Below are 27,779 nucleotides of genomic sequence, written 5' to 3' on the forward strand. Positions count from 1 at the left end.
AAACCAACATAGCGCGTTGCAGTAACCTAAACCTAATATGCAACACGGATGCTGCCAGTACCCTAACTGTAATATCATCAGAATATAACTGGAGCACAAGCAGAGAACACGACTCGCAAGACTTCAGATCAAAGGTGTCATTGACCCAACAGGCAGCATGATGGAGGCAAAACAGGTGACTGTCACTCTGAGACAAGGGCACACAGCAACCTTCGAACCCGCACAAGGCAGGTTGAAACTCTGAAGACGCATCCATTGGTCTACCAAGCTCCGATAGGGTTTTCCAGGGCCTGTAGGGTAACAACTACAGGAAGCCCAGGCAAAATGTTGCTAACCGAACACCCAAACTAACAAGGGATAGAGGACATCACTGAAACCCCTACGACGTATACAATCATGGGGGCCAAGCAGAGGTCCACCAAAATAGTATCAGGGGGAAATATTGTCCCACTAGATAGACCCCCCACCAGGCAAATGAAAACAAAAGAAAAGGAAAACCCCGCAAAAGTACACTGTCCCCAGAGGCAACAGTAACCGATCCCCGCATAGGTGGCAGGTCCCGCAACACCTTGATGCCCTAACCAGCATGACACCACTCCCTACCCAAGGCCAAACAAGGGCCCCAAGCCCCACCTGGCCCCAAGGGCGAGGCAATTGCTGAGCAGCAAGAACCTCCATGTGAATGGTTCCTGAACGCCCCAGGGAAGATAGCCCTAACACGCAGGGGCAGTATTCACAGGTCGCCTAGGGAAAGAAGCCCCTAAGGGGGCATTAGGTTCCAATTTGCCCCAAAAATGCAATAAATGAAAACTCGTTCGATTTCAATCAAACTTTTTTGGTAAATTGTATATGAAAAGTGTTTCATCTGGTCCAAGTTTCAGCATCATAGCATAAATAGGAAGGGAGAAAGAAAATATTGAAGTAGGTGTCAAAATTATTCCAAAATGGTCAAAAACGTTTATCAAACAAAAGTGTCAACTAAAATCATATCTATGACTCTTTGCTATCACAATAGCATATATTAAACAAATATTATACTGTAATTAGTTTAATTGGAAAAAAAAATTTGAGTTAAAAAAAAAAAATAGTTTTTTTTTTTCAAAAATTTTTTGTTTTTGTTTTTTTATCGGACGATTTGCATGAAACTTATATACCTGACTGCATGTAAGCCTATCTGTAAGGGTGCCAATTTTGGAGAAAATTGGTTGATGTCAACCTCAGCCACAGATTTTAGAACCTTAGACTTTATTATTTGCTTTTTTTTTAATTAACATAAACGTTCAAATAACTTTTTCATTTTTTATTCAATTTACATGAAACTTACACAGTATATGTAGAGTGCATGTTTTTAAATTTTGGAGATAGCTTTTTTCTCTAAGTTCATTTATTGATTTTATAATAGCAATAAACATGCCATATTTGCATAATTTTTGGGGGGAACTTTGAAAATTTGTATTGGGAAAACTAAAGATGTTTTGGAAATTATCTATCTACAGTTCCTTTATTATATGCTAATGTGTCAGAAAAGTGTCACAGAATAATTATATCTGAAACGTGTGTTTATTTATTCAGACTTGAAAATGTGTAAAAAAATGTTGAAAAAAAAAAACTCCATTTCTATTTACGCTGAAGCACTGAAACTTGAGACAATTGCAGCCCTTTTCATATACAACTAGTCAAAAAATATTGGTTGACATTGAACAACTTTTCGGTAACCAACATGTTGCATCCTAAGCGCATGCAGCCCCAGTACTAAAGAGGTACCCCTGGCCACCACACTGCACAATAATACAGCAGAGAATGCCACACAGGCAAACACTGCCCCGGAATTTGAGGCCAGAGAAGCGGCTGTTCCGGTTAACATTAGCTTACGTACTGGAGTGCTATGCAACTGGCACGGTGAGGTTCAGGCCCCCCTCCCCCTCTGGGGGGAGGGAAGGGCTGCGCGGACGAGCGGCGCAGCAGTAGAGTGTGACGTTTGCTTGTTTGCTTGTTTCCTTGGGATTGAAGAGTTCTACCTCTCTGTTCAGTTTTTTTGTTTTTAGTGTTTTACCATTTGGGGTTTGTTTTGTTATGTCTATCTTTCTGGGTGCCTAACCCCGGCTGATGGGAGATAAGGAAAACCCCCAACCACAGAAGAGTTTTTCAGGGCCATTGCTCCCTGAAACCTCTCTAAAGGGCCCAGGTTCTGGCTCATGGTCCCTGGTAGGTCCGAACTCCATGGCTAATGTTCCTGTCTAATATATAAACACATTAGCCCGATAAGCTCCAGGGAGCCGTAGGGGCTCCCCTTGGAAAACCCCTCGCAAACCTCCAAAGGGGGAACCTGCGAGGAGGGAAACCTCTGGAAAGATGCCTCCAGTGTACCCAAAGTCAACTGGAAATAAGCCTTAGGGGGAAGCTGCACCCAAATCCATCTCATACAGGAAGTGAAGGGTACAAAAACACGGGTCACCATGCAACTGAAGACCCTAGGTGGAAGACACTAGGAACCACGAATGATCAAAGGGGACCCTTGGGATCCATTTCTGACTCCCCCAAGCCCCAGAAACTGCAGACAAGGGTTCCAGGGTAGTGCCATCGTCAGTGTCCACTGCCCAAGAAAGACCAGCAGAGTCCAGGGAAGAAGCTTTGAAAGAAGGGACCAGCTGGTAAGAAGACCCAAACACTCCGTGGGACTGAGAGGCTCAACTGCCTCCACGCCTGAATCAAAAGGGGCAATCCCGAAGCTGCCCAAGCCACATCCTGAGCTAAACCCTGCCCCAAACCCAAAATCCTCAAATACTTCGGGGCCGAAGAAGAGGGGAGGACTAGAAGGAGAGCGAACCATACCTGACAGGAAAGGAGGTGGTGTGGATGGAGCCAAGGTTGAGTTGACTATCACCTTCAAATCCAGGTCCGTAAAAACCAAACGGAGCAACTGTGGGGGATCTAAACAGGCACATAATCTAGACCATTGTAACACAGAAAACCCTTGTATGAAGATCATTTGGTGTCTGATAAGCATGAGTATCATCAGGAGGGCTAATGAGAAGAGTAATGTGAAGGGAGCACGCCCTACACTATGAACAAAAATTATGTTCTTTTGAAGAACATAATTTCAAGATGACCAGGGATGATCTCATCAATGGGATGGGGATGCACAGAATTGCTGATGCACACTACAACATTCCCTCCTTGACCCTGCCTGTCTCAGCACATCCATGAGGTATAACCAGCAATTGTATTAAAGTTCTCAGGAGTCCTGTCGTCTTGAAATGTTTCTAGCACAACACATCAGGACGATGAGTGTTCATAAAAATGTGTAAGATTGCCACATTGCCGCTGATGTTGGCAGACAGTATTCTCTCTCTCTCTCTCTCTCTCTCTCTCTCTCTCTCTCTCTCTCTCTCTCTCTCTCTCTCTCTCTCTCTCTCTCTCTCTCTCTCTCTCTCTCTCTCCCCCTCTCTCTCTCTCTCTCTCTCTCTCTCTCTCTCTCTCTCTCTCTCTCTCTCTCTCTCTCTCTCTCTCTCTCTCTCTCTCTCTCTCTCTCTCTCTCTCTCTCTCTCTCTCTCTCCCCCCTCTCTCCCCCTCCCTCCCTCCCTCTCTCTCTCCCTCTCTCTCTCTCTCTCTCTCTCTCCCTCTCTCTCTCTCTCTCTCTCTCTCTCTCTCTCTCTCTCTCTCTCTCTCTTTTCTTTTGTACAGAAACATTGTTTATCTATTCATACTTTCTTGCTACTGTTTAAAACAAACCTGCATTATTTGCCTTTGTCAGTAAAGTATTTGCATCCTTTTCAGGGTAGAGAGGGGGATGGAGGTGAAGGAGAGAGAGAAAAAATTAAATTGGAAGGGGATGATGGCTTAGAAGCAGAGGAAAAGACTGCACTGAATCATATAGCTTTAAGGTAAGACATATTATCAAAATATTTGTTGTAAAACACAGAATTTAATGTAATGAAATGCCTCTTTCTAGATGAGCCTTGATGGCTCCCAGATTTTATCTCACTGAGATAAAGTCAGGGAACTCCTGCATCTGATGTGACCCATATGTTCCGTGCATATGGGTCACATCAGATGTGGGAGTTCTGCTTGGCCTACTGGGGACTAGAACCAAAACCTGACCTCCCTTCACAGAGGTGCAAAGTGTGAATGTCAGTTCACAACAGGAAAGCATCCAGAAGGTCAAAGAACAAAAATGGGACTTACCTGGAAGAAGGAGAGGTGGTATGCACTAGGACAAAGTAGATAGTCCAGACTGGGAGACACAGCACAAGTGGGTCTTCTGAAAGGGTCCTTTGGTTATTGATGGTTTCTTGGTTCAGCGGGGTGAATCATAATTACCTAGTGGTCTCTGTGGCGTAGTGGTAAGACGCTCGCCTGGCGTTCCACGAGCGCTTTCTCCTGGGTTCGTATCCTGGCCAGGGAAGATTTACTTGGCACAAATCCTTAACTGTAGCCTCTGTTTACCCCAACAGTAAAATGGGTACTAGGTTGTAAAAACGATTCTTCACTGGGGGTCGTATTCCAGGGAACATAGGATTAAGGACTTGCCTGAAACTCTACACGTACTATTGGGTGTATAAGAATGTACACCTCTTGTATATATAAATATATATATATATATATATATATATATATATATATATATATATATATATATATATATATATATATATATATATATATATATATATATATATATAACTGAAAACTCACACCCCAGAAGTGACTCGAACCCATACTGCCAGGAGCAACGCAACTGGTATTTACAGGGACGCCTTAATCCACTTGACCATCACGACCGGACTAAGGAAGTGATAGCCGAAGCTATTTGAACCACTTCCCCGCCGGCACTCGGATGGTAATCTTGGGCATAGCATTTTATCAAATCACCTCATTTTTTGCATACTTTATTCCAGATTATAACGCATTGCATACTTTATTCCCAAAAAGTCATGGTCACTTTTACCCAAGGGAAGAAGGTACTGAATGTCAAATATCTCTTCCTCTTTCCTGGTAATTATCAAATCCAGCATGGAGAGAACATCCCCTTTCCTCATCCTCGTAGTTTGTTTAACATGTTGAAACATGAATATTTTTAGGATGAGGTTTACGAATCTACAAATCCAAAAATCCTCTGTTCTATCTTCATATGCCTCCCAGTCTGTGGATTTCAAGTTGAAGTTGCAGACTACAACAATATAAATTTATAAATTAAGTCTCTAAATAAAAAATGGTATAAATTTGTCTGTGCCTTCATAATATATTTCACAGAATTTTGCATACATCTCATTTACTTACTTACCTAGTAACAAGTCTTTACAGATCAATTCATAAAAAAATTTGCTAAGTTCCCCATAGAAAAAAAAATAATTGTTAAATAAAAGAAATAATAATGTCCTCTCTTGAAATCAAGTTTATCAACCGTTTCAATGTCTCATTTTCTTCTAGATTATATTGTAAAGCATATTTAAATCCCAACAGGACATGAGCACTCTTTTCAAGGGAGGAAGGTATTGAATGTCAATTATCTCCTCTTCTTTCCTGATGAATATTAGATCCAGTATTGATGGAACATCCCCTTCCCTCATTCTTGAGGCCTGCTTGATGTATTGATACATGAATGTCTCCAGAATGAGGTTTACAAATCTTCCTGTCCAAATGTCCTCCATTCTTGCTTCGTAGGCTTCCCAGTCTATTGCTTTCAAATTAAAGTCTTCCGGTACCAAAAATCATGATTTATCTTTATCTATTCTTACTATAATCTCTCTTTTGACCATTATGAGGCCCTCACACTTGTCATCTAGTTTCTCCTCTGTCCATGTGTTGCCTGCTGGTGCTGGTTCAGTCACGTGAACATTGTGTTAATCAATAAAAAAATTATTCATAAATGTTTGTTTGTATATTGATTCAGTCATAAGATATTGCTTTTGTTAGAAAGGGTAATGTTTCAAGCTTTCCTGTTTCAAAAACCATTCGTCATATGTTGTCATAAGACTGTCCACAGAATACAGTATTTACTTACAGGCTTACAAGCTGTTTCCTTGTTAACAGAGGAAACAATCACATTTCTTTTCTTCACATTTCCAGAGATGGAGAGACAGCAAGTCACACCAAAATACATCTAGGGATGGATGATCGTGATGATGGACAAAACTATGATGATGATTATGGTGATGATGACCTTGGTGAAGGTGAGAATTAATTGTGACAAATTTTGCTCTTTAATGATATTTGTATACCTGTTAGAAAAATTTTCAGTTCATTGTTTAAAAGCTTTGATTCAGACTGAATTGGTCTTTGTTAGTGTACCTGTACTATAATGATAATTCCTTCAATTTAGTTACATGCATACAGTAATATTTTCTGTATTGATACTTTATTCTGCACTTTGTGCAGTATTTCTTAACCCTGAAAGTGCAATTATCATCATTGGAAAGTGGTTATCATCATTCATTAATTTAAACTATTATTGTGTGAGATTTATACCATTGATGCTAATATAGATATTATGTTCTATAAGGGGTGTAGTGGATTTTATCTAGACTCATGAAAAAAATACTGCTATCATGGTTGCTTACTATGCAAATGCAATTATCATTGCAAAAGTTATTATGTCAATACTATAATTGTCATGTATAAAATTCCCTTATAATTACGTAATATGTATCATGATTATGTTCATATGGTTTTCACAACTATGTTACTGTAATGAAGCATAACAAGTCAACTAATCTTCATATATATATATGTCGTACCTAGTAGCCAGAATGCACTTCTTGGCCTACTATGCAAGGCCTGATTTGCCTAATAGGCCGAGTGATTTACTTTATTTTTAATAAATTGTTTCAAATTAGTATATTTGAATTATTATTATTATATTATATTAGGAACATAAATTATTGACTTAGTTGTGTTAGTTTAGGTTAGGTTTAGATAGGTTAGGTTAGGTTAGGTAAGGTTGGTTAGGTTTGGTCATATATCTATGTTAGTTTTAACTCAAATTTCAACAAATTAACTTATAAATAATGAAATGGACAGATTTATCATTTCATAAGAAAAAAATGAGAAAAATATATAAATTAAGGAAAACTTGGCTTATTAGGCAAATTGGGCATTGCATAGTAGGCCAAGAATGACGTTCTGGCTACTAGATACAACACACACACATACACACACACACAAGCATTAAATATGCCAAAACTAGAAGACAGAAGAAAAAGAGGTGATATGATCACTACGTACAAAATAGTAACAGGAATTGATAAAATCGACAGGGAAGACTTCCTGAGACCTGGAACTTCAAGAACAAGAGGTCATAGATTTAAACTAGCTAAACACAGATGCCGAAGAAATATAAGAAAATTCACCTTCGCAAATAGAGTGGTAGACGGTTGGAACAAGTTAAGTGAGAAGGTGGTGGAGGCCAAGACCGTCAGTAGTTTCAAAGCGTTATATGACAAAGAGTGCTGGGAAGACGGGACACCACGAGCGTAGCTCTCATCCTGTAACTACACTTAGGTAATTACACACACACACACAACCTATATATTATGTGAGAAATCTTTAAAGAATTCTGATAAAGAAAGAGATCTAGGGGTGGTTCTAGATAGAAAACTATCACCTGAGGACCACATAAAGAATATTGTGCAAGGAGCCTATGCTATGCTTTCTAACTTCAGAATTGCATTTAAATACATGGATGGTGATATACTAAAGAAATTGTTCATGACTTTTGTTAGGCCAAAGCTAGAATATGCAGCTGTTGTGTGGTGCCCATATCTTAAGAATCACATCAACAAACTGGAAAAGGTGCAAAGACATGCTACTAAGTGGCTCCCAGAACTGAAGGGCAAGAGCTACAAGGAGAGGTAAGAAGCATTAAACATGCCAAAACTAGAAGACAGAAGAAAAAGAGGTGATATGATCACTACGTACAAAATAGTAACAGGAATTTATAAAATCGACAGGGAAGATTTCCTGAGACCTGGCACTTCAAGAACAAGAGGTCATAGATTTAAACTAGCTAAACACAGACGCCGAAGAAATATAAGCAAATTCACCTTCGCAAATAGAGTGGTAGACGGTTGGAACAAGTTAAGTGAGAAGGTGGTGGAGGCCAAGACCGTCAGTAGTTTCAAAGCGTTATATGACAAAGAGTGCTGGGAAGACGGGACACCACGAGCGTAGCTCTCATCCTGTAACTACACTTAGGTAATTACACTTAGGTAATTACACACACTACATATTGTCTACATAAATGATCTACCAGTTGGTATACAGAATTATATGAACATGTTTGCTGATGATGCTAATATAATAGGAAGTATAAGAAACTTAGATGATTGTCATGCCCTTCAAGATGACCTGGACAAAATAAGTATCTGGAGCACCACTTTGCAAATGGAATTTAATGTTAATAAATGCCATGTTATGGAATGTGGAATAGGAGAACATAGACCCCATACAACCTATATATTATGAGAGAAATCTTTAAAGAATTCTAATAAAGAAAGAGATCTAGGGGTGGTTCTAGATAGAAAACTATCACCTGAGGACCACATAAAGAATATTGTACGAGGAGCCTATGCCACACTTTCTAACTCCAGAATTGCTCTTAAATACATGGATGGCGATATACTAAAGAAATTGTTCACAACTTTTCTTAGGCCAAAGCTAGAATATGCAGCGGTTGTGTGGTGCCCATATCTTAAGAAGCACTTCAACAAACTGGAAAAGGTGCAAAGACATGCTACTAAGTGGCTCCCAGAACTGAAAGGCAAAAGCTACGAGGAGAGGTTAGAGGCATTAAATATGCCAAAACTAGAAGACAGAAGAAAAAGAGGTGATATGATCACTACATACAAAATAGTAACAGGAATTGATTAAATTGATAGGGAAGATTTCTTGAGACCTGGAACTTTAAGAACAAGAGGTCATAGATATAAACTAGCTAAATATAGATGCCGAAGAAATATAAGAAAATTCACTTTCACAACCAGAGTGGTAGACAGTTGGAACAAGTTAGGTGAGAAGGTGGTGGCGGCCAAGACCGTCAGTAGTTTCAAAGCGTTATATGACAAAGAGTGCTGGGAAGACGGGACACCATGAGCGTAGCTCTCATCCTGTAACTACACAAAGGTAATTACACACACACACATACGCACACATATATATATATACATATATATATATATATATATATATATATATATATATATATATATATATATATATATATATATATATATATATATATATATATATATATATGCAATTGACGATCACAAAACACTGATCATTTTATGCGGAAAATCCACAGAGAAATACGAAATGAGGTGAACGTTTCGGCTTGTTAAAGCCTTTGTCAACACCAGACTGACCCTAGTCTGGTCAGTCTGGTGTTGACAAAAGCTTTAACAAGCCGAAACGTTCACCTCATTTCATATTTCTCTGTGGATTTTCCGCATATATATATATATATATATATATATATATATATATATATATATATATATATATATATATATATATATATATATATATATATTATTAAATATGACCGAAAAAGTAAGATTAATAATTCTAACACGAATTTTCTCAGTCTTTCTTACGTTTCTTTTCACTGTTGATGGTAATTCAAAGATCAATTCTCCAAAATTCATTTTTATTTCTAGTCTGACGCGACACTTGAGCGCGTTTCGTAAAACTTATTACATTTTCAAAGACTTTAGTTTACACAAACACACACAACTTTAACTGAATAGAGCTTAAACATCTTTCGAGTTTTTATACCTACATTTGGGTGAAGTGACATGTTACAATAGTTTTGGATGAGGTGAAAATAAACTTTTAACACAAGACAGAACACGAAACAATGAAATACAAACAGGTATTAAAAGTAGGTAACTGCAGAAGGCCTATTTTTATTGGCCCATATTTCTTGATGCTTCTATATTGGAGCAGAGTCTTGAAGTGGGTAGAATATAGTTGTGCATTAATTGGCTGTTGATTGCTGGTGTTGACTTCTTGATGTGTAGTGCCTCGCAGACGTTGAGCCGCCTGCTATCACTGTATCTATCGATGATTTCCGTGTTGTTTGCTAAGATTTCTCTGGTGATGGTTTGGTTGTGGGAAGAGACTATATGTTCCTTAATGGAGCCCTGTTGCTTATGCATCGTTAAATGCCTGGAAAGAGATGTTGTTGTCTTGCCTATATACTGAGTTTTTTTAGGCTTACAGTCCCCAAGAGGGCATTTCAAGGCATAGACGACGTTGGTCTCTTTTAAAGCATTCTGCTTTGTGTCTGGAGAGTTTCTCATGAGTAGGCTGGCTGTTTTTTTGGTTTCATAGTAAATTGTCAGTTGTATCTTCTGATTTTTGTCTGTAGGGATAACGTTTCTATTAACAATATCTTTCAGGACCCTTTCCTCTGTTTTATGGGCTGTGGAAAAGAAGTTCCTGTAAAATAGTCTAATAGGGGGTATAGGTGTTGTGTTAGTTGTCTCTTCAGAGGTTGCATGGCATTTCACTTTCCTTCTTATGATGTCTTCTACGAAACCATTGGAGAAGCCGTTGTTGACTAGGACCTGCCTTACCCTACAGAGTTCTTCGTCAACTTGCTTCCATTCTAAGCTGTGGCTGAGAGCACGGTCAACATAAGCATTAACAACACTCCTCTTGTACCTGTCTGGGCAGTCACTGTTGGCATTTTATACCTACATCCAAATGTAGGTATAAAAACTCGAAAGATGTTTAAGCTCTATTCAGTTAAAGTTGTGTGTGTGTGTAAACTAAAGTCTTTGAAAATGTAATAAGTTTTACGAAAAGCGCTCAAGTGTCGCGTCAGACTAGAAATAAAAATGAATTTTGGAGAATTGATTTTTGAATTACCATCAACAGTGAAAAGAAACGTAAGAAAGATCGAGAAAATTCGTGTTAGAAATATTAATCTTACTTTTTTGGTCATATTTAATAATATATATATATATATATATATATATATATATATATATATATATATATATATATATATATATATATATATATATATATATATATATATATATATATATATATATATATATATATATATATATACACACACACACAGTGTGTCCTCACTTGATATATATATATATATATATATATATATATATATATATATATATATTTATATATATATATATATATATATATATATATATATGTACAGTATATATATATATAAAATATACAGTGGTACCTTCATTTTCTATTGTAATCCATTCCCAGAGACGCGTCATCAACCAAAAATTTGGCAACCAAAACAAATTTTCCCATAAAAAATAATGTAATTTCAATTAATCCATTCCACAGCCCCAAAAATGTTAATTTAAAAATACATTTTAAACAGAATACTACTCATATTTTTCATACTCAAAACAATCAGGTATAAATATAAACCATTAATAAAATAAGTGAACATTTAACTGCACTTTACCTTTACTGATGACTCTTGTGGCGTATGGGAGATGATGAGGAGGGAGGGAGGAGCGGTGTTGGTGTATGGGGAGGGTGAGGAGGGAGGAGGTAGTGAGACTGTCCCCTGCTCGCCATAAACACTTTCGTATCTGCATCGCTGGTTCAGATTCTCCTTTCAAACATTTCACTGCCTTTGTTATGTGGTAGCCAGTCAGAACCAGTCACTTGGTCACAAGTCCGTCAAGCATTCACAGTCATGACCAGTCACAGGCAGTCATAACCAAAGGCAGTCAAGCATTTACAGTTGTGGTAGCAACTGGTTAGCATTTAGTCATTCAGTCATTTACAGTCATTCAGTCATTTACAGTCAATCAGGCTTACACATTCAGAAAACAACAAGAGTTTAATGTCACGTAGTCTACCTCCTGATCCACCGGCTGATAGCAATGAAGCATGTATTAATACCGTCTAAATGTGGCTGTAAGGGTACAGCTGTGGGGGGAGGGGGGGGGCGGTGTGGGGGATGGAGGTAGCGGGGAAGGTCCGGTGGTGGGATGGGAGGTATGGGGGTAGCGGGAAGGGTGCAGTGTGGGGGGAGATGATGATAGCGGGAAGGATCCAGTGGGGGGATGAGGGTAGCGGAGAGGGTGTGGTGTGGGGAATGAAGGTAGCAGGGAGGGTACAGTGGCAGAATGGGGTTTTGGGTAAGCAGGGAGGGTGCGGTGTTGGGGGATGGAGGTTCACCCTACCATCCATCCAGTCCTACTTCACCATCCATTCATCCATCTACTCTCCCCCTATCCATCCATCCAGTTTCCCTACTATCCATCCAGTCCCCTCACCATCCATCCAGTCCCTCCCATCATCCAGCCAGTCCCTCCCACCAACCATCCAGTCCCCCCCATCATCCATCCAGTTCCCATCCACCATCTATCTATCCAGTCCCCTCACCATCCATCCATCTACTCCCATCACCAGCCATCAATCCAGTCCCTTCACCATCCATCCAGTCCCCTCCATCCATCCATCCAGTCCCCCAACCATCCATCCAGTACCTCTCCACTATCCCCCTCCACCATCCATCCATCCACCCCCTATCCATCCATCCACCTATCCAGTTCCCTCACCATCCATCCAGGCCCCTCCATCCATCCATCCAGTCCCCCCACCATCCATCCAGTTCCCATCCACCATCTATCTATCCAGTCCCTTCACCATGCATCCATCTAGTCCCTTCACCAGCCATCAATCCAGTCCGTTCACCATTCATCTAGTCCCCCCACCATCCATCCAGTCCCTCCCACCATCCACCCAGTCCCCCTCCACCATCCATCCACCCAGTTTTTCCATTTATTTAGTCCCTCCATCATCCATCCAGTCCCCCCTTCACCATCCATTTATTTAGTCCCCCCATCATCCATCCAGTCCCCCCTTCACCATCCATCCATCCAGTCCCCCTCCACCATCCATCCATCCACCCCCCTATCCATCCATCCACCTATTCAGTTCCCTCACCATCCATCCAGTCCCCTCTATCCATCCATTCAGTTCCCCGACCATCCATCCAGTACCTCTCCACTATCCAACCATCCACCCACCCACCCTTATCCATCCATCCAATTCCCCCCTCCATTCCATCTATCCAGTTTCCCCACCATCCAGTCCCCTCATTATCCATCTTGGGGCCCATGGCATGATATATAATAAGAACTTTAATGTTCAGAATAAAAAAACACAGAAAAACAATGAAATTCTTTACAAAGAATTCAAGCAAGGTCGTCACTACGCGGGATGGACTTGTAAACAAAATAAGAGCGCCTTGCCCCCAGCACCACGCGCTCGTTTGACCCATATGTGTACGAACAGACGTCGTCTTCCAAGCAAACCGTCCTACACCAATTCAAATTTTGCAATGAATTTGACGACGTCAGCCAAACAATTCATCCTTTAGGGCAGTCGTCAATCAAGGTTCCACTGCGAGGTTCCCGAGCTGTCGGGGGAAGTTGGCACAAAGATATCATTACCTAATTATTTAAATGTCTCTGATTGATTTTGTCTTAGTTTTTTTGCAGTAATATCATTCAATAGTGTGTATTGTGATATATTTATATAATAAATTGTGTGAACCCTCACTATACAGTACTCAAAATTATGGTGTGCATATTAGTGATTCAATTATTATGTTCATAAAACAATAAACGAACAGTTTTGTTGTTATTACGCTATATACACATGTTATATATATGTACTGTATCTGCAAGTTTTGTTCACCATAACGAACCATTAAGTTGGTATGGTGAGTCAAAAAGCAACGAGGAGTGGCCACCACACCAACCAGCCAGCCACTCGCCACCACTCCCTCTCTCATCAACACCTCACTTGCCTACATTCTCCTCCCACCATTCTGTTTTTGCTTTTATTCACTATATGCAGATATTATATATGAGTACTACATGTTTTGTTCAGCACAACTGAACAACTAAGCTGGTATTGTGAGTTCAGGCAATAAGAGATGTCGCTACACACACAGTCAGCTGCAGCTGCCTCCCTCACTTGTTCAAGGAGAGAAGCACTAATATTTCTCCCCCAACAATGCTGTTTGTGGTGTTATTACACTATATACACACATTATATATAAGTATCTACTTGTTTTATTCACCATAACTGCACAATTAACCCTTAAATGGCGCATAGCTATATACCATTTGACACCCACAGGCGCATACCAAAAAAAAAAAAAATCTTTTTTCTTCCTAACCTGTTAATTTGTGTTCACTGATCATGAGAAAAATAATAAAAAAATCGTGAGTGGCATATATTGCCCGCTATAGGGCGAGGAAGTCTGGCAAAAAAAAGGCGCTGACTCAGCGTGCGTCCCAGGCGGTCTGTTCCTCGCCAGCTGTCAGGCCGGAGTTGCCACAAAGAGATAATTACCTAATTATTTCAATGTTTCTGATTGATTTTTCGTAGTTTTTTTTTGCTGTAATATTATTCAATAGTGTGTAGTGTGATATATTTATAAAATAAAATGAGTGAATCATCGCTGTACTCAAAAATATGGTGTGCATATTGTTGATTCAATTATGTTCATCAAACAGTGAACAAATACTTTGTTGGTTATTACACTATATACACAGGTTATATATAAGTATTTGCATGTTTTGTTCACTATAACAAACCACTAAGTTGCTATTATGAGTCAAAAAGTAACGAGGAGTGACCGCCGTGTACCAGCCAGTCACTCACTCCCTCCCTCAACACCTTACTCGCCCACATTCTCCTCCCACCATACTGTTTTTGCTTTTATTCACTATATACAGACGTTATATATAAGTATCTACATTCGTGTTCACCATAACGAACCACTAAGTTAGTATGCTGAGTGGCAGTGGCAGCCAGTGGCAGCCCGCCACTGGTTGCCACTCCCTCACCTCACCTGATTTGCCACCATTCTCCACCCACCATGCTGTTTTTGCTTTTATATACAGATGTTATATATAAGTATTTTCATGTTTTGTTCACCATAACTGTACATCTAAGCTTGTATGGTGAGTAAAGGCACAAAGACGTAGCTACTCACACAGTCAGCTGATGGCTACCGACCTCAAGGCCAGACGCACTAATATTTCTCCTCCAACAATACTGTTTGTGGTGTTATTACGCTATATACACACATTATATATAAATATCTACCTGTTTTATTCACCATACTTGTACAAGTAAACTGGTATGGTGCCCAATGACCATCGTGGTCACCAGTAAACAACATGATAAATCGTGCAGACGACGCCACCACTCTCACCAAAATGGCAGCTCCCAACCTACTCCTCTTGCTGTTTATACCCTCTATGCACACGTTATATACGAGTATCTACATTTGTGTTCACCATAGTGAACCACTAAGCTGGTATGGTGAGTGCAGTCAATAAAAGGTGGCCACACACAGTCAGAAGACAATGCCACAACCCTCCCTCCCACAGCATTACTACTCCCTCCATGGAGCACAGCGCTATATATCACCACAGTCCTGCTATTATCAGAACCCTGGTCAGTTTTATTACAGTCAGGGGTCTTCTGTAAAAATATCATCGCTACATAATAGCATGAACAAGTATATTATGGCATCTTTAGGCGATGCTGTGGTCACAAGCTGAACAGCAGTGCTGTGAGCTCATGCTGCGTGCGTGAGGCTTGGTGGCTCACTCAATACTGAAGCCCCTAACACCTGGGAATTTGGCCCACGATTTTTTTTTTAAATGGCGTCTGTTTACAAGAGCCCTGATGAAGGTGTGGTGAACCCCGTGTATCCGCGGGCCGTTTAAATCTTGCATAGTACTCCAAAGCATCATATGATGCGATGCGCAATTTACTGCAAGTCAGTCAAAGCATCATATGATGCGATGTGCAATTTAAGGGTTAAGCTGGTATGGTGAGTTCAGGCATAAGAGACATCGCTACACACACAGAATTATGGTTAGAAGTCTTCGTAGCCCAGCTGTGGATAGGAAATAAGTGTTAGTGAATGAAAAATCTTGGGTAGAAAAGTTGATCTTTCAAAACAGCAGAATAACAACAAAAATGGCCACCACCACAGGGGAGGACACCACCCCAAGACAGGAATCTTTTGCAGGTTTCTCGCAACAAGATGTAATGAAAGGTGGTTTTCTTGGCAGGTTATTGATTATTGAGGACATGCTAAAGAACTACGAAGAAAAGGTTATTAAATTAGAACAAGAAAATGAAGGTCTCAAGATTGAGTTTTGTAATTTAAAAGGAAATATTTTCCAGCAAGGTAAGGAAATTACCAGCTTGACTGAAAAGGTAAGGATGCAGGAGGAACACATCAAGGAACTAGTAAAGGATAATGAGGCATGGAAAAGGAAGAGTAGGGAATTTGAAGAAATTAACAAAAAAATAGACACATATGGTGAACAATTCCAAGGTAGCCTGAGGGCTAACATGGAGTTAGGCAAGGAGATGCAATGAGAAACTTCATTGGCAACTCAAATAGAGGAGGGTAATAAAGAACTAGAAAAGTATAAAGAAGAAATAAAAGAAACGTATGCACAAGTTGTAAAAGAGAAAGAGACAATCAAGGAAGTGTGTTTGGAAGTCAAAACCAGAAATGATCAACAAGAAACAGAAATTAGGCAAGCAATTAGGAAAGAACTGGTTACCAACAGTAAACTAGTACAAAACACTGCAGATAGAAGTAAGTCCATAATAATTTGTGGATGTTTAGAAAGAAAATTTCATCTAGGGTGGACTGAGCAGCAGAAGAGATGGAAATCGTAGAGAAAATAGTAGGTTTAGGAGAAAGCTCAAAGGAAAATGTCAGTGATTTTTGAAGAATAGGAAAATATGAGAAAGACAAGAACCCCCCCCCTTTAAGGGTGATGTTTAATGGAGTGAAAAACATGATGGAAGTGCTTAGAAATGCCAGGAAATTGCAGAGTGATGAGGTTGGCAAACTTTGGTTAATACGAAAAGAGCTCTCAAAGAAGGACAGAGAAAAGCTGAAAATGAACCTCATTGAAGCAAAACATCTAAATGGGGATAGAAATAAAGAAGACAGAAATTCTTTTTTCTACAAAGTGTCAGGGACTAGAAAACTTGTGAAATGGTACATAAAAACAAGGCAACAAAATCATTAGTGGAAGGGGGAGTAAAAAGCAAAGGGAAAGGGAACAGGTTCCTGAAAATTGTATATACCAGCATAGATGGAGTGAGGTCAAAAACTTTGGAGTTGCAAGATATAATTCAGCTTAACCATTAAACTGCGCAACACATCATATGATATGTTGAGTAACTTGCTATAAATTGCACATCATATCATATGATGTATTGGTTCTAGATAGAGGGGTGGTTCTAGATAGAAAACTTTCACCTGAGGACCACATTAATATTAAGAACATTGTGTAAGGAGCCTATGCTACACTTTCTATCTTCAGAATTGCGTTTAAATATATAGACGGAGAAATACTAAAGAAATTCTTTTCGACTTTTGTTAGACCAAAGCTGGAATATGCAGCGGTTGTATGGTGCCCATATCTTAAGAAGCACATCAACAAACCGGAAAATGTGCAAAGATGTGCCACTAAGTGGCTCCCAGAACTGAAGGACAAGAGCTACGAGGAGAGGTTAAAGGCATTAAATATGCAAAGGCTAGAAGATAGAAGAAAAAGAGGCGATATGATCACTGCATTCAAAATAGTAACAGGAATCGATAAAATTGATAGGGAAGAATTCCTGAAACCTGGAACTTCAAGAACAAGAGGTCATAGATTTAAACTAATGAAACAAAGCTACCGGAGAAATATAAGAAAATTCGTTTTTGTAAACAGAGGGTTAGACGGTTGGAACAAGCTAGGTGAGAGGGTGGTGGAGGCTAAAACCGTCAGTAATTTCAAAGTGTTATATGACGAAGAGTGCTGGGGAAACAGGACACCCCGATTGTAGCTCTCATCCTGAAACTACACTTAGGTAATTACTGTATACATATTGTAAAAGACAGAAATATGCATTATATGCAATTAAAACAACAAATAAAACTGCATTGGAAATACATAGAACAAATAATTGAGAAAATATTTGTGGCAACTCGCGGTGCTTGAATTGGTGGTGCGACCGGCCCTGGGAGCTTTATGCACGGGCACAAGCAAACACGCTCCCTTCTTCACGTCCCCAAAGCCAAAGTAATTTAAATTTTTTAGTTTTTTACATGTACATGTTCAGGGAAGGGAATTTATAATTTTACAAAGATCAAAAAAAATTTTGCGAACACTTGATTTTATACGCACAGGGGAAATGTCACAATAAACTCGGCGCATCACAGTGGTTAAAGCTTACTTGGTGATCATGTTATTATTCATCGTAACCGGCATACGCCGGTTAAATATTCCCTTAAAACCCCTATGAATATTCATTATGGCCAGAATTTTATTAACAAATTGGGGTGGAGGTGTCACTTATCACTTTGATTAAGCATGGGGATAGAGTTTGACCAGTTTGAAGTCCTGGGTGTTGTCGATCGACCATAAATAATATGCAATCTCGCTACTATCACAACGTAATGGCATCCTCTTAAGAGTTGGTTTTGTGTGTGTGTAGCCACCTGGGTAGCTTTCTTCCCACCTCCAGACTGAGGAAAAATCTTTCGTATTACATGTACTTATTTATTTGGAACATTGATCCCCCTTTTTGTGTGAGTTTGAATTAACAATATTAATTCATTTAGTTCTCTAAGAACTGGTTAATTCCTTTTCATTATATAACATAATAACATTGGATAAAAACCCACACTTGTGTATTTGTTTAATTTATGTAAGGAATTTACACCAAGTCATTCGCACTCTCCTGAGTGCTTTGTCAAGGTATGCATGTGTGATTAGGACGAGACTTAAATCTCAATGTCTAATCCAATGATTAGACGTTGAGATGTAAGTCTAGTCCTAATCCCACATTCAGACCTTGACAAACACTCAGGAGAGTGCAAAAGGCTTGGTGTAAATTCCTTACATAAATATCACAAATGCACAAGTGTGAGTTTTTATCCTTTACTTATCATTTTATAGTAATATATTTAATAACATGTACTGTATATACGTATATATTTAAAAACACGTTTTTATTTTATTAAGAATTCAGGATAATTTAATTCATCGAGTGGAAAGTTGTAATCTCTATAAAATTAGCAAAGAAATACTGTACAGTAGTATTAGAAATATGGGGTGAGTCATCTGTGATTCCCATTTCTGTCTCTGACCGTTGAGCATTTATTCTATCTCACATGTTTGTGCAAAAAAAAAATTCTGGCTTATAAATCAAAATCGAATTGGCACAGCCTCATAAAATTTGCTAGTGATAGCTTTTCACAAGACCTGACTTGGATTAACAGCCATATCTACTTTTAAATAGCACTACTGTACCAGTTGGCAGTAATGACAAATATTTCCCATTAATAATTTTTAAATTGATTGACCTTGTTAAATTTATTGGAATGATGCCTTACCATAAGACCTTACCTCAAATTATGTTTTAGCCACATCCACCAGTAGGTAGCATCACTAATGGTGATGCTAATGGTGATCAGCATTTAAATATAATTTATGGACACAAAATAATAAATTGTCACTTGAAATTTGCTAATGATGGTCTTCCTATAAGACCTCACTCAATTACTATTTCAGTCTCATTTGCATGTAAATGTTGTCACCAACTGCATACATTTAAATTTTTTAAACCACTAAGCCTTTAGGAAAATTTGGTCAATAGGTAGGAAAATTGATGCTGCATTTATCTCATCATAATCATCTGCTACTTTCATGAATTCTCATTACTCTCATACTAATTTTTATAACAAAAATAATGTGATTATTATTTCTATGTAAAATATTTACTCTTTTCTCTTTCAATGTCTTTAATAATTTTTTCTGTCATCTGTGCTTTTATTGGCTTCGATATTGTATACACCACTTATATTTTTGCCTGACTTATCCCTTCTTTTCTGGGGCAAGCCCTTACGGCTTCTGGTCTGATATGAATGTATTAGACCCTGGCATCAATCAAACGAATGGAGTTTTAGGTTTACTGGGAACTACGAGCCAGAATCTGGCCTTCCTCAGAGATGCACGAGGAGCAATGGCTTACAGAAACCCCCGTGTGGTTGGAAGCAGTTTATGTCTGCCATCGACCGGGTCAGACACCCAGAAAGGTAGGCGCCCCAAAAACAAACCCTATCTGGTTAAAATATTGCAATTGAAAGCCAAACTGTTGGACAGAACTCACCCAAACGAAAAACAAGCAAATGAGCATGACGTCACCACCGTCACTGTGCCACTATCTCCACAGCTTTTCCCCTCCCCGAGAGGGGGAAAGGGGAGCCCCAAACCCCTGCCCTGGCTATCCAACCCTTTAGTTCTGTGGCTGATGTAAGACCTGGTGGTCATGCGACTCTGGCTCCAGACCACATTCAGTGCTGTGCCTTGTGATGTCATCCCGTCCTGTGGCAGTGTGCGAGCCAGGAGTAATTTCACCAGTACTTGGGCTGCATGTGCCTAGGGATTCCTTCCCTAGGTGCCCTGTAAGTACTGCCCTGTAAGTACTGCCCTGTAAGTACTGCCCTTGTGGCTTGGGGTTATTTTCTATAACTTGCTTGGGGACTACCATCACTGAGGTCTTTTACTGCTCGGTAATTGCCCACCCTTGGAGTCAGCTGGGGTGTTTCATGTGCCTCTGTTTGCCTCTGGGTAGGCAGTGTTTTCATCACTGGTAGGGGCACAAGGTACTGTGCAGCTGTTCTTCACCTGATATAGCGGCCAGCTCTGTTCTACCTGGGTACATTGTACTCATACGGGGTTTTTCTTTTGTTTTTGTTTTCTGCCTGGTGGAGGGTCTGCCCTTGGTGTTGCCACTTAAATATATTATATTCTTGGTGGTCCTCCACTAGGTCCCCCGTGTGTACAAATCCCGGGGGTTCAGCTATTAGTTGTTTGCTTGGTAATTTGGGGTGCCAGTTAACATTACCTTGCCTGAGCTTCCCTTAGCAGGGCATTTAAGAGCCCTGGAAAATCCCACTGGGGCTTAGTGGTCCATTGGATGTGTCCCCTGGGTCCCATCTTGCTTCGTGTGAGTTTGAAGGTTGCTCTGTTCTCTTTTCTCAGGGTGACAATCATCTGTTTTTGCCTCCGTCATGCTACCTGTTGGGTCGGTGATACCTTCGACCCAAAGTCCTGCGAGTGGTGTAGCTTGCTTATGCAGTACTCCAGATCACCCAATCCACTGGCCTTGATCTTTGGGTGCAGGCGGCTTCGGCGTTTTATGCACTTTTTTTTTTTTATTTAGATATATACAAGAGTTGTTACATTCATGTACAGCCACTAGTACGCGTAGCGTTTCGGGCAGGTCCCTGGAATATGATCCCCACCGCGAAGAATTGTTGTTACAACCAAGTACTCATTTTACTGTTGAGTTAAACAGAGGCTACAGTTAAGGATTTGCGCCCAGGAAATCCTCCCCGGCCAGGATACGAACCCATGACAAAGTGCTCGCGGAACGCCAGGCGAGTGTCTTACCAGTACAGTACCCTGCTTCCGGCTCCGAAGCGTTTGAGGATTTCGGAGTCGGGGTAGGGTTTAGTTGGTGGTGAGACTTGGGCAGTTTCTGGGGATACCCTTTCCGGTGTGACGACAGAGGCATTCGAGCCCGTTCCTCCAGCCGGTGCTTCTGGGTCAGACCAGTGGGCCCCCTTCAGTTCAGATTTTCCGACGGCTTCTGCCCTTTCTTTTGAGGACGACTCTGCCCCGGGTCCTGATGTGGAGGTTCCTGGGGTGGGGAAGGGGTTGACTTAGGGAGATTAGGCCATGTTTGAGCCCGACTGGGTACTGGTACCCTCTGAGTGGGGCTTGTTGTTGCAGGGAGTGGGGTTTTCTTATCCCCTCCTCCTTGTACGAGTTTGATATGGCGTCGACCCCTCCCTGGGTTTGGTTCCAGGTTCCCCTGGGTACTTTGGTTCCTTCTTTCCGGAGGTTTTTGGCCTCTTGCATCCCTCCGCATGAGGTTCTGGAACTTACTTACCTCTTGCTCGACCCGGTTATGCTTCAATAATGGATCCTGCCTCTTTCAAGTTTGGTTCTTCTTTTCCTTACTGGGTTCGTTACAAAGTTCCGGAGTCATCCTGGTTGGCAGACTGTCCAATCTTTTTGTTGGGGGCGTGGCATACGTTCTGTCGGTCCCATACCTTCGAGGGGTGAGTTTGAGGGCCTCAATGCATGTTTGTTTGCCCCTGCCTTTCCTCGGGATGTTAGCCTTGTTCAGCTTCACGTGCAGGTTCCCTCCTTTTCAGCTGCCCTGGTCACTGAGGACTTACGAGCCTGTGGCCATTTGGCTTCAGTCTTGCGTTTCTTTTCCCATCTCGAGCTGTCTTTGGACTGACTTGAGGAGGATGTAGAGACACTTGGGACCGGTCCTGGGTCTAGTGCACTGGTCTCAGTGGTGCGGGCGTTGGCTGCTCTGTTGAAGCTGTTTGTGCTGATCCTGCTGGAGGCAGTGTCTCTATTCTTTGCTTGTCGTCTCGCATACCAGCAGGCTGTGCTCACTCAATCTGTGGAATATAAGGCCCTGTCTCTTAGATTTTCTACACCTTTTGGTCCTTTGCTGTTTGCAGTCTGTGGTGGTGTAGTATCTGCAAGCGACCTCTTCTAGTTGTCGTCCCATGTTGGACTTGTTGGTTCTCCAGGAAGCCCACAGGAAAAGGGGGGGGGGGTCTTCCTGGAAGGATCATGCCAGGGCTTGGGGTTCTTCCTGTCATAGTAGGCCAGTGGGGCCAGTTTCGGAGCCGGCGCAGCCTTCAGAACCAATGACGACTGGCCGGCAAGGTGATCGCTCTGCTCGTAAGTCTGCTTCTCTTAAGGGGCGACGGCCCTTTTGCTGTTCATCCCATTGATGGTGGGAGATTCGCTCTGTTTGCTCATGCCTGGTTCCACGATTCATGGGCATTTTAGGTCATTTCTTGCGGTCTGCAGTGGCATTCGGTTGCCCTTCCTCCTCCTTCCTGGGGTTCAGGGGGGGGGGGGCTTCTTCTTCTCCTGTACTCAGTCATATTGGAGTGGGTTTGCTTGGGAGTGGTCGAAACGACCTTGTCCCTCAGGTGGGTTCCCCTCTGTTTCCGGTTCCAAGATGGAACTGTGCAGACCTGTGGATTAATCTGGACTTATCCTGTCTGAACCCTTGGGCCTATTGCCTCTTCTTTCAGATAACTACTCTGTCCCAGGTCTGTCTTCTATTGGAGCTGGGCGCTTGGATGGTGTCCCTGGACCTCTGGGACGCGCACTGGCACATCCCGATTCATCCAGGGTTCAAGGACTGGCTAGGTTTTGTTGTGGGGTGTCAGGCTTACCAATATTTGTTACCTTCCATTCGACTTAAATTTTGCACCTCACATGTTCACATGCCTTACCCGGGTCATGGTGGCCCGTTTGTATCTGTTAGGCTAACTACAGTGCTAACTAGTTTTTTTTTCTCTCTCTCTCTCTCTCTCCACCCCCCTTTTCCAGGAAGCAGCCTGTAACAGCTGTCTAACTCTCAGTTATCTGTTTACTGCTAGGTAACAGGGGCATCAGGGTGAAAGAAACTCTGTTCATCTGTTTCCGCTGGCGATGGAAATAGAACCCCGGTCCACAGGACTATGTATCCAGCATGCTGTTCACTCAGCCACCAGTGCTCTTAGGGACTCTCGGGACATGTGGGACTTTCGAACCGCTTCCTTGTCTCTCCCTCCAGCGGCTCTGCTGCGGCTTCGATCCCACTTTCGCCTATTTTTGTGGGGCTCCTGGGTCAGGAGGCAGTTGCTTGAGGGTTTGTGCAGGAGTCTGAACTTTGCTGTGATAGTCTACCTGCCCAATCAGGTTTGGCTTCATTGGCTGTTCTGGTTCCTTCAGGAATGTCCCTTCCACTTCTCTCGCAATTGTTGAGTTCGGCCTTCTGGCGCCTTACGTCAGCTGCTGCATTGCCGGCTTCCTCTTAGGATTTTTCAGGGTTCAGTGCCTTGGCACCTACCCTCACCCTCACTTGATGCGTTCATGGACATGTCATCTCTTGGCTGGGACTTTGTGACCTGTGCTCACCAGGCCAGCCAGAGGCGGTGGGGTCTATCCTTCTGTCGGGCCCACAGCATGGTGCAGGAGTTCAAGGCAGGCTCTTCGGAGTGTTCGGGTCACTCACGGATCAACAATCTGGCTCCATTCGAACTGCTCCCTGGTGGTTCATTGTCTGAACCCCGGGATTCGATGCGGTTCTTCGTTCTTTGGGACTGGACACTTTGGGTGACTCGTCTGCTGAGTTCTCTGGATTTAGCTATCATGTCGATTCATGTATGGGGGAGTTTCCATCATCATGGCTGACAGCCTGTCTTGGTTCGTTTCCCAGTCCACGGAATAGATGGTCGATGCCGACTCGTTCAGTTGGTTTTGCCGGACGTACGATCTGCTGGAGGTGGACCTCTTAGTGTTGGCGTGGTTGAGGCGTCTTCCAATTTATGTGGCGCCCTTCCTCGACTGCAAGGAAGTCGATCAGGGTTGATGCCTTCAGGCAGGACTGGTCGAGGTGGGGTTACCTATAACTCTTACCCCCGATTCTGCTGTTGCTCTAGGTCCTAGCTCGCTTGGAGACTTACCAGGGAAGAGTTTTCCTCTTGGCTCCTCCTTTTAGGCGCTGCTTGCTCGGTATCCAAACCCGGGGGTCTTCCCGTCACTCCACCTCTTTCAGCAGATCACTCCGGTACGTTACGTAGCTGATTCGATTGCCTCCTTAAGTCTTCGCTTCTGGTCTTTCTGATGCGGGTCTATCACCATTTGTATGGTGAGCAGGTGGCTTCATTGGTGATGTCCCACTTGTGTGTCTCGTCTCGGCGGCAGTATGAAGTTTCCTGGCGGTTCTTTCAGTATTTCTTGTCTCTTTGTAAGGTTTTCTTCTGTTTCGGATCAGGTTGTCTTGTCCTTCCTGTCTTGGTTATTCCAGGACTGTCGTCTTATGCTGAATACTGTCGCTTTGTATTATGCGGTGCTGGCGGAGCCTCTTCAGCTTGCGTTTGGGGTGAATGTTACTTCTGCTCCATTTCACAAGCTATCTCATGCATTGTTTCACCTCCAGCCTGCTCATGTGCCACCTGAGCTGTCCTAGTCATTGGACTGGGTGCTCTCTTTTCTATCTTCGTCCTTGGTTTGTTGTGGCCTCTTTAGTTCAAGATTGTTGTGCGAAGGCTCTTTTCCCGTTGACATTGGCCTCTGGTGGTCAGGTTGGGAGCTTCATGCTCTCCTCCGGCACAGGGGGTTTTTGCTCTTTTGGTCCTGGTGGTAGGTTTGTTCATTTGCAGCCGTCTCCTTCTTTTCTGACGAAAAATACGACTGCTGCTTTCCGGAGGTGTCCTTGGGTTGTTGATGCTTGGTTGGTTCGGCTGGGGATGCATCATGTGTTCTGTCTGGTTGCAACTCTTGACCGTTACCTGCGCACCATGGCCTTGGTGGCCAGGGACGCGCTTTGGGTTGACCCAGTTTCCCTTCCTCCCTGTTCCAGGGCTCGGGTCTACCAGGTCGTCCGCAGGGATATTCGGTCCAGCCAGCCTGCGATCTATCCTTGTGCCCATGGCGTTTGTAAGTTTATTGCTTTGGCTGCTGTCTTTGGTAACATGTCTTGAGCTGACATTCGGGAATGGGGATTTTGAAAGTCAAAAAGGGTTCTGGCCTCTCGCTACCTTGTCAATGTTCCTGGCCCTGGTAAGTCATGTGTCGCATTGGGTCGGCAGTTGCAGCCAGTTGTCTTGACTTCGTGTTGAGGATCGAGTGGTGACCACCTCCTGGATAAGTCCCTCCTGTTTTTCCTCTTTGGTTAAGTAGCTCTGGGAAGTCATAGGGGCTTTCCCCAGAAAACCAGCATTGAATGTACCCGTGCTCCTTTTTTGGATGAGACCAGGAGGCGCCCCAGCAACCCTCCCTCGCTCCGGTCAGCGGTTTTTATGGATTTTTTGACACCCAACCTCAGAATTAATTGGTTGGATAGCCGGCATGGGAGGTCTGGGGCTTCCCCTTCCCCCTCCAGGGGAGGAGGGAGCTTCTCAGACAGCGGCGCAGTGATGTCATATCTCGTTTGCTTGTTTTTTCATTTGGGGGAGTTCTGTCCAACAGTTCGGCTTTCATTTGCAATATTTTAACCAGATATAGTTTGTTTTGGGGCGCCTACCTTTCTGGGTTCCTGACCCCGATCGATGGCAGACATGGAATGCTTCCAAGCACATGGGGGTTTCTATAGGCCATTGCTCCTCGTGCCTCTTCGAGGGGGGCTATGTTCTGGCTCGTGATCCCCGGTAGGCCTAGAACTCCATTTGCTTGACTGATACCAGGGTCTAATACATTTATATCAGCCCTGATAGCTCTGGGGAGCCTCTGTGTCTCACCCAGAAAATGGCTTTTCATTATATTCAACACTGTTTTTTTGTTTTTGTTTGCTAGTTCCAGTTTTACATAGTATTTTGTCTTCTACTGATGCCTGATTGCCTCCTTAGTCCTTCAATTTGCCTTATCTGGTCAGGAACTTAAGCTTCCCAACTGCCTCTGCCATGATCTTCAGTTTGGAAACCATTTGTCACTTTTTTACCTTTGATCCAAGGATACCTCTTGTCCTTTCATTGCTACCCACTCCTCCTAATGCTCCTGGTCAGGTAACATCCTTCTGGCCAGGCTCTCATTGCCCTGCCTCACCAACTTGGCTGCTGGTGTGTTGCAGAAGAAGAGGATGATGGAGATGGAGAGGAGCGCCCACAAGGAATGCGGCCACGCCGTGCCTCGCAACTTAGTACTGCCACCAAAGTCAAGCCTTTGCCCCCGTACTCCAGCTTTTTTATTTTCTCCCACACAAACAGGTATGTTTGTGTGCTACAGCATTAAGGCAGACACTACCAAACCCAAACAATATTTTTATCCTCTTCATCCAACCCCCAAAAAAACAGTGTAACACTAAGAATCATGTTCTTCATGGCTGGAGGTGTACCTAAGGGGTTAATTATCGTCTGTTATTTTCTTTTATTTTGAAAATGAACTGTGTTTTTAAATAATAACAACATTGTAACAAACATCACAAATTGTAAAGCTCATTTTAACCACTATTTTAATTTGTTTACTCCAGCTCCACCTATTACATGATTCTTAGTTAAGACAGGACAAGGCATGGCATCAAATTGGTAATGGGATTTGCCCCAATACTTTATTGCTGATGCTGAAGTTCTTGTTCCTTGTGTACCAACAAATGGTTTCTGTTGGTTTTAGTTAATCCTTAAAGGTCGCATTCTCCGTCATTCTTTTTCTAGAGGGGGACTATGAAGAAACTGAGGGTGAAGATGGAGAGATGATCCAAGTTTCACGTCCTCCCCAAAATGAAAGCAGCACCACTAAACTTCAGCCCATTCCAAAACACTCCTCTTTCTTCATTTTTACCCATACAAACAGGTGATCTTAGAGCCCTCTCTACTACTTCTGTAACTACTGTATCATCTGCTGTATACTACTGCTACTTCTGTAACTCCTGTACTATTGACTATTATACTTTGTGTGCTGAGATGAAGGGTGTTTTGTGTGTAGTATACAGAACTTTTTTGGAAAATAAAAAATGACCCAATGGCATTACTCCATACTGCCTGTGTGTGAATATGAGCAAAAACAAAGCTTGCACTATTGCTCAAGAAATGCTGTATCTATTGTTGAAAAACAAATTTGTATAACTTTTTACCTCAAAACTATTTACTAAGTTTATCAAACTGAATGACATTTTGCCTTCTAGGAAACTGTTTC

The 27,779-nt window shown here is 42.0% G+C and overlaps 1 protein-coding gene across 1 annotated transcript in view; it reads left to right on the forward strand.

The window, feature by feature from the left end:
• The window catches only part of LOC123758842 (Ca[2+]-channel protein alpha[[1]] subunit D), a 797,128-nt gene that overhangs the window by 295,417 nt on the left and 473,932 nt on the right, over nt 1–27,779 (forward strand). Inside the window, exons 19-21 of the mRNA XM_069338501.1 lie at nt 3,778–3,884; nt 6,070–6,173; nt 26,719–26,854. Of these exons, the coding sequence (XP_069194602.1) occupies nt 3,778–3,884; nt 6,070–6,173; nt 26,719–26,854 (347 nt within the window). The remainder of the gene's footprint in view (nt 1–3,777; nt 3,885–6,069; nt 6,174–26,718; nt 26,855–27,779) is intronic.

Source organism: Procambarus clarkii, chromosome 1, assembly GCF_040958095.1.
Source record: "Procambarus clarkii isolate CNS0578487 chromosome 1, FALCON_Pclarkii_2.0, whole genome shotgun sequence".
In the NCBI taxonomy this organism is placed as follows: domain Eukaryota; kingdom Metazoa; phylum Arthropoda; class Malacostraca; order Decapoda; family Cambaridae; genus Procambarus; species Procambarus clarkii.